This window comes from Aotus nancymaae, unplaced genomic scaffold, assembly GCF_030222135.1.
Source record: "Aotus nancymaae isolate 86718 unplaced genomic scaffold, 86718_ANA_hifiasm-v0.15.2.pri h1tg000016l, whole genome shotgun sequence".
Taxonomy (NCBI): Eukaryota; Metazoa; Chordata; class Mammalia; order Primates; family Aotidae; genus Aotus; species Aotus nancymaae.
In genome coordinates, this window is record NW_026988428.1 from 49,666,023 (window position 1) to 49,680,860 (window position 14,838).

A 14,838-nucleotide genomic window follows, 5' to 3' on the forward strand; every position below is an offset into this window, starting at 1 on the left:
CGGCCGGGCGACCCCAGGGGCATCTCAGGCGAGGCGCGCCTTGCGTCACGTCGGCACCGCCCTGCCGGGGCCGAAGCACGGCGTGTTCCAGGGGCACCGCCGCCGTCGTGGAAGGAGGATTTCCGCGGTTGTGTAAGCGCCGGTCGCGGGCGTGCAGGGCCCTGGGCTCCGCCTAGTCCCCGGGGCTCTGGCCGCCGAGCCATGGCGGGGAACTGCGGGGCCCGCCGCGCGCTATCGGCGCACTCACTGCTGTTCGACCTGCCGCCCGCGCTGCTGGGGGAGCTGTGCGCGGTCCTGGACAGCTGCGACGGCGCGCTGGGCTGGCGCGGCCTGGGTGAGTCGGCGGGGACCGGCCGGGAGCGGCGGGGGAGCCCACAGCGCCGTGGGGCCCGCTCGGCGCCGCCCCGCAAGGCTCGAGTCGCCCTCGGGGCTGGCGCGGCCTCGGGGAGGTTCCCACCGGGGAGCCGGCCCTCTCCTTTTCCGGGGAGGGCGCAGAGACTCCCTGGGACCCAGATGCCGGCCCTCCCTTTTCTTTCAAAGAGTTTTGGGTATCGCCGCAATGTCAAGGGAGCCGAGGCCTGGGAAAGACGGATAACCCGCATAAAAGCGTCTTCTGTTCGTCCGCGATGCCACCCTCACTGGGTTCGCAATGTGTGATGTCTTCTGGTCCTTGCAAAATCGCCCCGGAGTATGATTTTCGTATTGAGACGTTTTTAGAACTTTCAGATATTTATCCCTTTGGTGTTTTCAGTGCATCCCTAAGCCCCTAACTTAATTACAAGTGAAATGCTGAAGTAAAATACGATTTGCAGTGAACGTGGCTTCTAGTTTTCTTAATTAAATCTATCTTGTTTATTTACCCAATTTGTGGAATGAAGGTTTATGCTAGAGAGCGGCTTTTTATTTTAATCTAAAACATTGGCTTCAAAACTGTATTTCATGCAGACTTTGGAAAGTTTAGCAACTGCCCGCTGGAAGTATTGAGTGTAGCCAGAGATAATTCAGACAAAAATCTTTGTTTTGTTAAGTACAGGCATTTTTGGTTAGATTTGACATTCCACAATGTCACTTTTAATGTTTAATGAAAAGAATCATGATTATGTCAAAATACCTTTAATGGTCTGAAATAGGATTTTTCTTAAAGGAATAGCAGAAGACCTAGGAGGAGAGTTTTCTTTGTTACTGATGAACAGTATGGTCACAGTCTTCGAATTGTAGCAATGGGCGTCTAGTTATACAAAAAATGTTTGTATATTTTAAGCTCTGTAATTTTAAGTTATGGTCCTTAAGAAAAAAAAAAAAAGTCTCAGAAAAGTGTCCTCTGATTTCTGGAAAACAGATTTCCAGTGTGCATTTGAAGGATTTTGAGGGATAAGGTCACTCCCGCATCAGATCTTCTTGAGATGGATAGTGGCATGGGCAGTATTTATACCGGTGGATTTCCTAGAGTTACTGACTTTGTGAAAGAAAAGTGTTTTTAGTCCAGTTCACCAGTAGTGAATGGGGCCAGGTGGGTATCATAAATTAGTGGGGCAGATTATTCATTCTCTCTCTCTTTCTCTCATCTCTGTTGATAGCATTGAAATCCAGATATTCATACTTTACATGGTTTATCTCATATAACCCTCTAATCACGCTGTGAGTTATTATCATCTCCAGTGTTTTGGTTTTTTTTTAACAGATCAGGAAACTGTGGTACAAATTGGTTAAATAACTTGTTCAAGTTCACCAGCTGGAAGTGGAATAGAGCCAGGATCTGGACCAAGGCAGTCTGGATCCAAGGCTTATGTCCTTCACCCCAGCCACTCTACACTTCCCCCCTTACTGCTGTGCTCTTTTTGTCTACAGCCTCCCTAAAGTTCTGGCATCAAAGAACAATTCAGTGAGCCATTTCAGTCATGCAGTCCCATTTTCCTAGTGGTGAAAATAAATGAGGACCACCCAAATGAGAACAAACAAAACCTGTTTATTCAAAGCAAGGCAGTCAGCCACTAATACTTGAGTTTGGCAGAGACTCAAAAGCAGGCAGAGGATGGAGGAGGGTGGGAGAAGGCTTCAGCTATGTCCTGATTGGAGGCTGTTGATATGGGGAAGCTGTAGCTGAGCAACCCAAAAGGGGGTCATTCTTTGTGTTTGTTTAGGAGTAGATAATTGGCTTTCTCTGGTTGGCCCTAAGTAGGAAGTAGAAGCAAAAATTGAGGAAGCTGTCAGTAATTAATCAAGTCCTGGCCATTTGGGGCAGGTTGCTACAGGGGTTTGTGTTTGGCTGCCTGGGCTAGTTGCTACAGTTTACAATTGCTGACAGTTGAACTTGTTGGATACTGTAGACGGTAGGTTGGCTTCTTGGACTGGTTGATGCACATTGCCTTCAGAGTTCTATTTTTATATATAAGCTGGCCATTGTCCCTTTGTGTCATTCTCTTACAGGGAAGGGGTCTAAAATGTTTACTCCATGACACTTCAGCTGTAACTCATTGTGCAGGTGGTCATACCTACTAACCACTGGCCCTGACCGTGTGCTTCACAGTTGTTGGCTCAGCAAGAAGGCAAGGCTAGCCCAGTTCAGGGTGTTGAGGCAACTGTCGGTGTTAAACATGCTCTTTTCCTATGGGCACAGTGAAGGGAGAAAGAGGGGAAGAGGTGGAAGTAGGGAAAACTTGACCTTTACTAGGGGAAGGAGAGTGATGGAGGACTGAATCAAAGAGGCAGACCCTTGTAAGCTCAGGACAGCTGAGAGCCCACGTTTAAATATAGAAAACAACTGTCATGGTACTAAGTAAAGCTCTCTCGAGCTGATCGTGATTCTTGATGATGGTGAATATCAGGCTGTGTTTACAAAGGCAGCTCATACAGCAGCCTATATGATATGATCAGTGTGTGCAGGATAAGGCAAGCCAATCATTCACAAACCCAAATCACCTATGCAGTCTTTTAAATACACAGATGCTCAGGTCCCACTCCTAGAGCTGCTGATTCGGTAAGTCTGGGTTGAGGGTCTAGCATCTTTCAATTTTTGTCAAGCCCCAGGAGTGAGTCTGATGCACCACCTGATTGGGAAGCCATTGCTTAGGCCAAATTCTCTTCTTGAACAGCGTCTTCACATAACAAATATTTTACTACAGCCTTTCATTACCTCATTTAATTACTTTTATCTTTAAACATATTCTACATATTATTCTGCAAATCACTTCTGTCAAATATTGTTATTAAAAATAATGTAATCACAAGATAATGTATTCTGTGGTTATCATTGATGACTTTATGGCTTTTAGTGAAAGCAAAAGCCCAAAATCTTAAATTGGAAAATGTTATTTACCTTACAGACATGATAACGTACATACAGAACCTCTGGAGACAACTAATCTGATTGCATTACCATAGATTGTATTTAAATTAAATTGTTTAGAGCAGCTGACACCATAAAACCTCTTACCACTTATGATGCACTGAGAAATGCTTTTTGCAGATAAATATATAATAGGCTGTATTCAATTTTCTTCCTCTCAAGAAAGGAAAGAGAAATTACTATATAAATTATTACTAATTACTTAAAGAAATTAAATGTAAAATCACATTAAGTGTGCATTTGTGTATTCAATAAAGATTCAAAGTACTAGTAGTAATAATAATAAAGCTATCTCCTATCAAGGGCTTACTACTGGCCAGACACTGTGGTAAGCATTTTACATGGATTATCTCATTTGCTTATCACAACAATTCTATGAGGTAGACACTCTTCCTATTTCCATTTTATAGATAGGGGAACTGATTCTCAGTGAATTTAAGTAACTTGCCTTGAGTCACAGTCCTCTAAATGGCACACTGAGATTCTAACCAGATGATCAGACTGTATAGTCTATGTCTTTTCTTTTCTTTTCTTTTTAAATTTTAGATAGATGTGGTTTTTTTTAAGAACAGTTTTAAATTTGTAGAAAAGTTTAGAAGATAGTAGGAAGAATTCCTGGGTACTCTGCATCCTTCGCATACACTCCACACCCAGTTTCCCATTATTAACATCTTGCATTCGTGGGCTACGTTCATTACAATATTGACACATTATTAATTAAGTCCATGTTTTATTCAGACTGCCTTCGCTTTTACCTGATGTCCTTTCTCTGTTCCAAGATCCCATCCAGGATACCATGTTATATTTAGTTGTTGTATCCTCTTGGCTGTGATGGTTTCTCAGATTTTTCTCGTTTTTGATGACTTTGACAGTTTTGAGGAATACTGGTTGGTACTTATCTGCTATTTTGTAGACTGTTCCTCACTTGGGATTTGTCCGATGTTTTTCTCATGATCAGACTGAGGTTATGGATTTGGGGACAGAAAACCGTAAAGTACTCGGTACTATTTACAGGAGTTATCACTGCTGATATTAACCACTGCTGATGTTAACCAGGCTGAGGTGGTATCTGTCAGCTATCTGCCCTGTAAAATTACTGTATTTCCCCTCTTTCTGTTTTGTACTTTTTGGAAGGAAATGACCATATGCAGGAGAGCCTGCGTTTTTGTGTTGCTGTTGTTGTTGTTGTTGTCACTCTCTCATCCAGGTTGAAGTGCGGTGGCACGATCACAACTCACTGCAGCCTCGACCTCCCAGGCTCCAGTGATCATCCCACCTCAGCCTCCCAAATAGCTGGAACTGCAGGCATGTGCCACCACAGCTGGCTAATTTTTTGTAGAGATGGGGCCAGGCTGGTCTCAAACTCCTGGGCTCAAGCAATCCTCCTGCTTTAGTCTCCCAAAGTGCTGGAATTACAGGTGTGAGCCTCCGTGCCCAGGTAAGCCTGGTTTTTTGACCACTGTGTATTTATCTCACATTACAATGTTATGCCTAACTCTCACTACTCCTCTAAGTTAACACTCCACTGCCCTGTTCCTCTTTATGGTAAAATTCCTCAAAAGGGCTATTTATACTCCAGGTCCTCCATTCTTTTTTGAACCCCTCCAGTCAGGCTTTCACCTCCTACTGCTTCATTAAAATTCCTCTGATCCGAAGTCACCACGGCTAAATCCAATGGTTGGTTCAGTTTTGATATTATTTGATGTAGTTGATCACTCCTTCCTTCTTGAAGCACTTTTTCTGCTCTAGAACATTACATGCTCCTGCCGGGCGCGGTGGCTCACGCCTGTAATCCTAGCACTTTGGGAGGCCCAGGCGGGTAGATTGCTTGAGGTCAGGAGTTTGAGACTAGCCTGGACAACATAGTGAAACCCCGTCACTACTAAAAATACAAAATTAGCCCGGCATGGTGGTGGGTGCCTATAATCCCAGTTACTCGGGGGCTGAGGCAGGAGAATTCTTGAACCTGGGGTGCCAATGTTGTAGTGAGCCGGGATTGCACCACTGCACTCCAGCGTGGGTGACAGAGCAAGACTCCTCTAAAAAAACAAAGAGGTGGGGCGGATGGAGACAGAAAACCACCATGACCTGTATGTACCTATGCAACAGTCCTGCAGGATGTAGGACGTGCACATATACCCCAGAGCCCAAATACAATAACAAAAAAAAAAGAATAATTACATGCTCCTTATTTTCTTCTCTTATAGATTTATCTCTATGTCTTAGAGTGCCTCGACGGCTTAGTCCATGGACCTTATCTCTTCTGTTTACCTGCTAAATCACATAAATTCCATCTATATACTAATTCCCAAATTTCTAGCCCAGGTCTCCCTCTGGAATATCATCTTCATCCATCTATTTGCCTATTTGACAGACATTTCCAACTTAACAGCTCAGAAATGCTCCCCCTACCCCTCCCAAAGTTTTCCCATCTCAATAATGGCAGCTCCATCCTTCATTTGTTCAGGCCAAAAATATTAGCCTTTTGTGACTTAACTTTCTCTCACAAACCACATCCCATCTCTCAGTAAATGATGCTGCTGACTGTGCCTTCAGGATCTATCTAATAATCTGACCACTTCTTACCACTGCCACCACAGCCATCCTGGTGCCAACCGCCATCAGATCCCACCTGCACTATTCTAACAGTTGGCTGACTGGGCTCAGACTCCCTGCTACTGCCCTTGACCTGCTCAAGTGTCTTTTCAGCCCAGCAGTTGGCGAGCCTGTGATGCATGTAAAGCGTATGCTATCATTGCTCTATTCAGAACGCTCTGGCGGCTTCCTCGGCCACTCAGAGCAAACTCTGAAGTCCTGCGTGGCTTTTCTCACTTTCTTCTCCCTCTTGTTTGCTTGACTCCAACCACATTAGCCTCCTTGTTCCTTGAACACTCAAGGAACATTCTTCCTGCCAGTAACCTGTAGGCTTGCTTCTTCACTTCCTTCATGGTTTTGTTTAAATGTTACCTACTCTGACCACTCTTTTGTTTTGTTTTGTTTTCTTTTGTTTTTTTGAGATGGAGTTTCGCTCTTGTTGCACAGGCTGGAGTGGAATGATGCAATCTCAGCTCACTGCAACCTCCACCTCCTGGGTTCAAGCGATTGCCCTGCCTCAGCCTCCCAAGTAGCTGGGATTACAGGCGTCTTCCACCACACCCAGCTAATTTTTTGTATTTTTAGTAGAGACTGGGTTTCATCATGTGGGCCAGGCTGGTCTTGAACTCCTGACCTTAGGTGATCCACACACCTCAGCCTCCCAAAATGCTGGGATTACAGGTGTGAGCCACTGTGCCTGGCTGTGACCACTGTTTTAAAATTGATACCTCCCCCACTCCCTTATGCCTCTTTTCCACTTTATTTTTCTTTGTATCATTTACCACCTCTCACATACTTCATATGTGTAAGTATCTCTATGTATGTATAATATAAACTATATACATATATAAACACATATGTGTTTATTTGTTTATTCTCCATCTAGAAATAAACTTCAAGGGGACAGGGATATTTACTTTCTTTGTTTCCTGATGACTTTCTTAGCATCTAAAATTGTACTTAGCACAGAGCAGGCACTCAGTAAATATATGTATTTTGAATAAATTAATGAATCAACAAATGTCTATTAAACATCCAAAACCTTGTTGGGCAGAATCTTTGACAAAGCACTGTAAATACAATGTCCTAGTCCCTGCATGTAAGAATTTTCCAATTTAGTATAGGCAACAGACCTATAAAAGTTTAACAAGGGAAGAATGTGTGGGGAAATAGTAATGATATTCACCTGGGAATGAAATTACATAGCTTCTGACTGAAACCTTAATGTTGAGGGTGAATTCTCTCCCAGAGGTAGTTAATGTTTGATTCCTACCTGTATCTAGGATTAAGAGAGCAGGACAGACAGAGGGGCACCTGGGAAGTCACGCACAGCCCTCCCCAGTTATGAGTCCTACTCAGGCATGGAGTAAAATGTCCACATGGGCTTAAGTATGGATAAGAACTATTTCTTATAAAATATATTAACTAGTAAGTGTTAATGCTTACAGTCTGGTGTGAAGAATAGATCTAACTTATAATTTTGACTTTTGTTTTACTTTTTTGAATTTAAAAATATCTTTAATCTTAAAAGTTCTTTTAAAAAATTGCCTAATTTTTTGCATGCTTTGTAGAAAGAAAGAGCCATCTTTCCTTTTTCTATTACAATATCTAAAAACACGCTTTGTGAGAATGCAGTCTTAATTTTCCAGGGATTTTGGCATGTGGTTATATGCAAATACAAAGAGTCCAAATACGGATGTGTTGCGTTATTTGAAAAATCCCCTTCAGAGACATATTTGCATATGGAGACGTGATTTCTGCAACTGAAACCCCCAGAGGTTAGCAATACCTAGAAAATGCTATACTCTTAAAACAGCCTTCAAGGACCTTTGAGCAACTGATTTCTGAACTTCTTAGGTTGACTTTTTGGCTTATGTGACTCCAATATGACTTTCAACAAAAGATTTGTGTTCCAAAAAAATGGTTTTAAACGATGCTTAACTAACAGCATATTTTTCTTAATTTATGTTTTCAGTTTAGAATGCTTTTAACTTTATCAACACGATTAGTCATTGAGAACTTTTCTCTTTATTTTTATTTGATATGTACGGTGAGTAAAGAACGTCCTATATTCTGAAAGGGAATAAGTAAGGGAGAGTTGAAGAAAATGATGAATATTGAAGAATGTAATTAACATGTCAAGAGTTTGCATACCTATTGTATCAGATTGGAGCTATTTTATAGAACTGGATCTGAGTGAAGTATACATTTTATGGATGCTAATAATACTCTTTAGTGATGTTTCTATTCATAATGCATCATCATTAGAGAAAAGCTATTAAGGTTGCAGTGTGAATCACCAGTTGGAAAAAAAAGAAAACATTTCGTTTCCAGTCCGGAAGCAATCCATGCATGTAGGCAGTATTCATTTTAACAATCTGGGTCAGTTTTTTTTTTACCATGATCTGCCATTAGAAAGATGCCTTTGACTAATCTAGCTTTCCTTCGATTTGGTACAAACAGAGAACTATCTATCTGCCTCCGTCAGTGTTAGAGAACTTAAAACCCCAGTTCATTTGGTATCCGTTCATTCATATTCCAGCTGAATCTCAGAAATGTGCCTTAGGGAGAGCATCTGATATTGGCAGTTTCTCAACCAAGTCATAGGACGAAACAGCACAGAGTCATGGCCTGCTGCACTTTTAAAAGGGAAATTGAGAAACTAAAAAAAGAAAAACGGAGAATGGAATTTATGGAAAGTATGGAATGAAAAGCTGACATTCCCTGGGACTTGAAATGTTAACTCTGGATTTCCTTAATTGCTATAAACTGTGCCTTTCCTACTGTGGGAATTGTTGCGAGCTAGAACATGTTTATACCTTTTTATGTGTAAATATTTTATCTGACACTCCTACTACTAGACACCAGATGGATCTTCCAAAAGGTGAAGCTTCAATCTTTGCATCACCTTTTCAGAAATCTTGATTGGTCCCGTTGCTTTCAGAACAAAGTTCAGTTCTCATGTTAACACTCAGGGCCTCTGTCTGTCAATCAGCAAAAATGTACTGAACATGTACTATGTGGCTAAGCATGTTTCTGGAGATACAAGGTAACATATCCTTGACCTCCTGGAGCTTGTTCGCCTTTTTTTTTTTTTTTTAACATGAATGCTTGGCTCCAAGCATTCTCGTGTCCCTTTAGCCCTCTCATGTCCCCTTCACTGTTTCTTAAACAATTCCGCATTTGACAGACCCTTTTCTATTCATTTAGCCTAGCGAAACCTTGCCCCAAGCCCCTTCTGTTGCAAAGCTAGGTGGTATTGGGTTACCCCTTTCCTTCCCCGACTGTGGTAGTCCAAAAAATCATTTTCCCTCATCACCGTTGTTCAATTATGTGCATATGTCTTATCCCAAAATTTCAAAGAGTAGAGGGAGCGATTTTATTTTACAAAAGAAAAAGGAAGAAGCCTGTTCTTTAAATACTCATTACTGTGAATTTATATGATACATTATGCTTAATACTCTGTAAATATTAGCCAATTAATTTTCTTTTCTTTCTCCTTTTTGTTTTTGGAGGCAGAGCCTCACTCTGTCACCCAGGCTAGAGTGCAGTGGTGCAGTCTCGGCTCACAGTAGCCTTAACCTCCTGGGCTCAAGCTATCCTCCCACCTCAGCCACCCAAGTAGTTAGGACTACAGGTGCATGTACACCACCAAGCCTGGCTAAATTTTAAATTTTTCGTAGAGATGGGGTTTTGCCATGTTGCCCAGACTGGTCTTAAACTCCTGGGCTCAAGCGGTTCTCCTCCCTTGGTTTCCCAAAGTGCTGGGATTACAGGTGTGAGCCACTGCACTCAGCCTCAGTTAATTTTCTAACAGAAAAAGTAGAAACCTAAACTTTCCCTTTGCTGAAATTTGATATTTAGAGTTCTCTTGTTGGAATGTTCATTTTGAGAATAGGAAGTGTTTTAAAGATTAGAGGTGTTATAATTAATTAGCAGGCCCAGGAAAGAGCAAGAAGATTTATCATATGTTTTAGGTGAGACTACAGGGACATTCGTTTTTGAGAAGTTTGAGATTGTTCGGTGAGGCTGTTTTGCCTGGAGTTGTGTCATAGGTCAATGGCAATGCCACTGCTAAATACACGTGTTCCTGTATTCACCCAGAGGCCCATGGTAATGCTCTGTTTTGACTAAGAACTTTTCTCCTTGGAGAACAGGACAGTCTACAGGGTTCTGAGTCATTCATTTATCTCGTTTTCAATCTGAAACTCTAGTCATTATTTTTTCCTCCCCAGGATACTGTACTCTATCCAATACTTCTTTAAAATTGGCCTCTCTTTAGAAGTACTCGGCTTTAGACATGGCATGGCTCAGGCTCCTGAAACTACTCCTCCAGAAAGGCTTCCCTGGTGTTCTCTTCTTTAGTTAGAGGCCTGTCTTCATGCTCAACCCACACTTGGAACATACAATTACTGTATTTCTGGCCCATAGTAGATACTCAACAAATGTTTGAACAGCACTGATTTGCATTATTTCTCTTAAGAGCTTGTAGAAACAGCTAAATAAAGTGTTTTTTAAAAATGTGCCTCAACCAAATAGGTAGACTATCTCATCAGAAAGAAATATATTAAAATAACATTACCACATCTGGCTAATATTTTTCTTTTTAAAAGCTTCTCTTTTAAAATGATAAGCTATCTAAAACATATATTGGCATTTGGATAGTCTTTGCCTCTTTGTGAAAATCATCTCTTCAAAGAGATGAGGAATGAATATATTCTTGCCAGAACTTGAAATACGGAGGAAGGGCAAAGACATTCCAACTCAGTGATGTCAGATGTTTTATTCTAGCTATTTTTCTTTCCTTACAGCCTAAGCATGCATTCAAATAGAACTGTAATTCTAGCACTTTGGGAGGCCGAGGCAGGAGGATCACTTGAGGTCAGGAGTTTGAGACCAGCCTGGCCAACATGGCGAAACTCCATCTCTACTAAAAAAATACAAAAATTAGCCAGGTATGGTGGCATGCACCTGTAGTCCCAGCTCCTCAGGAGGCTAAGGTGGGAAAACCACTTGAACTGAGGAGGTGGGGGTTGCAGCGAGCTGAGATCATGCCATTGTACTCCAGTCTGGCAAACAGAGTGAGACTCTGTTTCCAAAAAAAAAGTCTGTTTCAGAGTTCAAAGGTTATTAATTTCTTAGGGAGTTGCTACACCCATTATAATATTTGAAATCAAGCCAGCAGAAAGGCAATATCTTCTGCTTTAATATGGCATCCCCCCTGCCCACTTCTGGTTCTAGAGGCCTTTGCTGGAATATTCAATTTACATCAATTTTATGGTCCCATTGAGGCTATGAGTAAATCCTGAAAGTTGAAAGTGTTCACAATATGAAACCATTAGCAGTCCACTTTCTGTGAGCTAAAAATTGACGTGGTAGACATTATTAGTGCCACCAATACTTCTAACCCTCTATTCCATTATAGAGGATTCCATTTCCCTGCCCTTTCAGGTTAGACGCCCCTCTGTGTCTCTTCCAGCCAGAAACACCGAAAAGCCAAGGCACAATTCACCACGTGTTGACAGGGGGCTGCCTCAAGATCAAAGCAGTCTGAAATACTGAGCCACCACATGGAGCACAGTTTGCCAAACTCTCAGTGCCCTTCCTGGGAGCAAAAAGTAAACTTCTGCTATGTGAAACCACTGAGATTTTGGTGGTTCTTGTTACTGCAGCATAGCTTAGTCTATCCTGACTGATATACACAAGGTCATATCTTGAATTTTGTTACTCTGTTACAATCTATACCAGAACAGAGTTAAAGAGAGTAGCAGCATTTGTAATTATCTATCAAACAAGGGAAGATAAAGTCGATATATGAGGTCACCTTGGTTACTGCTGGAGGTCAGCTTCCACATATTGGTGTGTGGCAGGATGAAAGGGTGCTGAGCTCCTAAAACTGGTTATGGTGGCATGTCAGGGGTCCCCCATGACCACCCTCAGATAACAGTGGGATTTTATCCACAGACCTGTATCCAGCATCCTACATTTTTTAGTTCTCTGGAAGGTAAAGTTATGAAAGGATGCTGCTGTCACCATCAGTAGCCCAAAAACACATTGTTAATTTTAGTGCTCAATATTCCAGATTGGGAATACTGTCATAGGAACAAGACTACCTTTTCTGTCATTTGCTTTCTTTCTCCCCTCTTTGCCTCAAAGTACACTTTAAAATTTGGAAGTTGTGCAGAAAGGCAATATAAATTTTCACTTGAAGAGTCCTGTTAAATCAAGGCACCACAAACAAACACTCATATACTTTCAGTACAGCTTTAAGATGTTTATGCAAAACCGTAATTGAATTATTTAAAGCCTAGTATCCTAGTAAAACATTTCCCTGATTTTTCCCAGATATTAGCTTTTAATTTCTCAAAAATGTTCAACACCAAGACAAGGGGGAACAAGACACCATTCCTCAAACCTTCAACAACTGAATCTAACTGTATTTCAAATGAATAATAACTACACTGAAGGGGTGAGGAAGAAAAGAATTAATCTAAGTCACTTTGGAACACACAGCATCTTAACTGTATGTGCTTTTATGCTAAGGACAGAAATAATTATTGTGTTCTAATTTTGTTAATGTGTTTCTCACAGGGGTATGGGTTGGCAATTCTGAAAGTACTTTATCTGCATTGTAAACAAGTAAATATATTATCAATAATATTATTGTTCAAGAATAAAGTTACAAATTAGGAAAGATTGAAATATACCTTGTGATGTTGGATTAGAATCAGAAGCATCAGAATAAATTCTTGTTATTTAACATATGCACATACAGATAGAGAAAGAGAGATCCATGGATTGGTGTACATAACTGTATTTCCTTGCTCCGTTTTCTTGGAGTGCTTAGAAGCAATGGAACCCTGGCCACAGTGAGCAATTCTAGCACCGGGATTGAGCTTCTATACACCATTGTCCAACAAAGACACCAGAGATCATTAGACAAATAATTCTAGTCATGGGAAGGGAGAAATACTAAATGAGCCTGGAGCACCTTGTAGCATCAGAAAACAAGGAGATACTCAAAAAAGATAGAGCTTGTCAAAAGAACACAAGAGGCCTGCTGTGGTAGTTCACACATGTAATCCCAGCACTTTGGAAGGCCAAGGAAGGTAGATTGCTTGAGCTTGAACCCAGGAACTTGAGACCAGTTGGGGCAATGTGGCAAAACCCATCTCTACCAAAAAAGAAAACACACACACACACACACAAATACAAAAATTTGCTGGGCATGATGGTGCAGTGCACACCTATAGTTGCAGCTATTCAGAAGGCTGAGGTGGGAGAATTGCTTGAGCCTGGGAGATGGAGGCTACAGTGAGCTGAGATTGCCCCACTGCACTCCGACCTGGGTGACAGAGAGAGATCCTGTCTCAAAAAAAAGAAAGAAAAAGAAAAAAGAAAATGGGGAAAAAAAAAAAAGAACACAAGAGCCAACCTAAATGGACAAAGCTAGAACAATTTTAGCAACAAAATTGTTAATGATAGTACTGGATTTTAACCTGTAGGATAAAATAAATATCCATGAGCCCACAGATATAAATAAACAACTGGATAAATAAATAAATAAATGTAGGAGAAAGGACAGCTGTTTCTTACAGAAGAGTTCATGAGCATAGAAGGAACAAGGGAAAATAGAAAAATCACTATTAAGCAAACATTGTAGTAATAACTGTGATAAATAAGATCCACTGGTGGATGCAAATATTAGTGACTCAAATCCAAGGAGAAGCAGGGTATTTTCATAATCTCAAAGTATCTCCCCCCAAATATTTATTAATTATAAAGGGAAAGATAATTTTATAGTAGAGACCCTGAAGACACTCCCTTCACCAAGTGATCAAAATAAACATTATTTTTGATAAGACATTCCTATCCTAAACCTCTTGATATTATGTGCTGATAAAGACAATATAATTTACTATCCTGAAAGGACAAGGGAAGACTGAAGGACCTTCACAGATTGGAGGAGATATAGTAGAAGGAACAATTAAATATAAGATGGAAAATTGGATAGGATCTTAAAACAAAAAACGGGCATTAGTGGAAAAACTTGTGAAGTTAGAGTAAGGTTTGCAGTGATCACCGATTCTGATCATTGTATTGTGGTAAGATGTCAGCATTAGCAGAAGGCAGGTGAGTATATGCCAAATGAGTTCAAAATAAAAGTTATAAATTAGAGGAAAGTTAAAGTTATAAATAAGAGGAAATAAAACATAAGGTACGCAAAAACAAGTATTTCAATAAAAGTACAGTAAACAATCCTTTGTTTCTTTATATTTCAATTTCCACAGCAGAGCGACTTTCAAGCAGCTGGCTGGATGTTCGTCATATTGAAAAATATGTAGACCAAGGTAAAAGTGGAACAAGAGAATTACTTTGGTCCTGGGCACAGAAAAACAAGACCATCGGTGACCTTTTACAGGTCCTCCAGGAGATGGGGCATCATCGAGCTATTCATTTAATCACAAACCATGGTAAATGCTGATTCTTATAATGTGGCTCTTAATCTGTAATAGGAACTGTAATTTGTAAATTTGAATATTGCATTTTATCCAAGACATTGACTCACGCTGTGTGTCAGTGATTCCCTACCTGTGGCTTTTATCCGGAAGGGACTTTCCAGCTTCACATTTTCTTGTGACACTTTCTTCCCTTATCACTTAACTTATACAACGTATTTCTTTCTACCACTTTATAGTTTTGTCTTTTTTTATTTACTTTTACTTACAAACTACACTTTTAAAAATGTTTCACTTTTATCAGTTAATAGAATCAGCTCTCTGTCAAAAACTCTGAAACTCTTTGAGTCATAAACATAATTGGAATCACAGTATTTAAGACACAGACCATACTATTCTTTGTTTTACTATATAAGTTAAAAACATAATTGCATTTCC

The 14,838-nt window shown here is 40.7% G+C and overlaps 1 protein-coding gene across 1 annotated transcript in view; it reads left to right on the plus strand.

The window, feature by feature from the left end:
- The first annotated feature begins 201 nt into the window (after window positions 1–201).
- IRAK3 (interleukin 1 receptor associated kinase 3) overlaps window positions 202–14,838 on the plus strand; it is a 60,443-nt gene continuing 45,806 nt past the window's right edge. Inside the window, exons 1-2 of the mRNA XM_012444940.2 lie at window positions 202–334; window positions 14,233–14,415. Coding sequence (XP_012300363.2) covers window positions 202–334; window positions 14,233–14,415 — 316 coding nt within the window. The remainder of the gene's footprint in view (window positions 335–14,232; window positions 14,416–14,838) is intronic.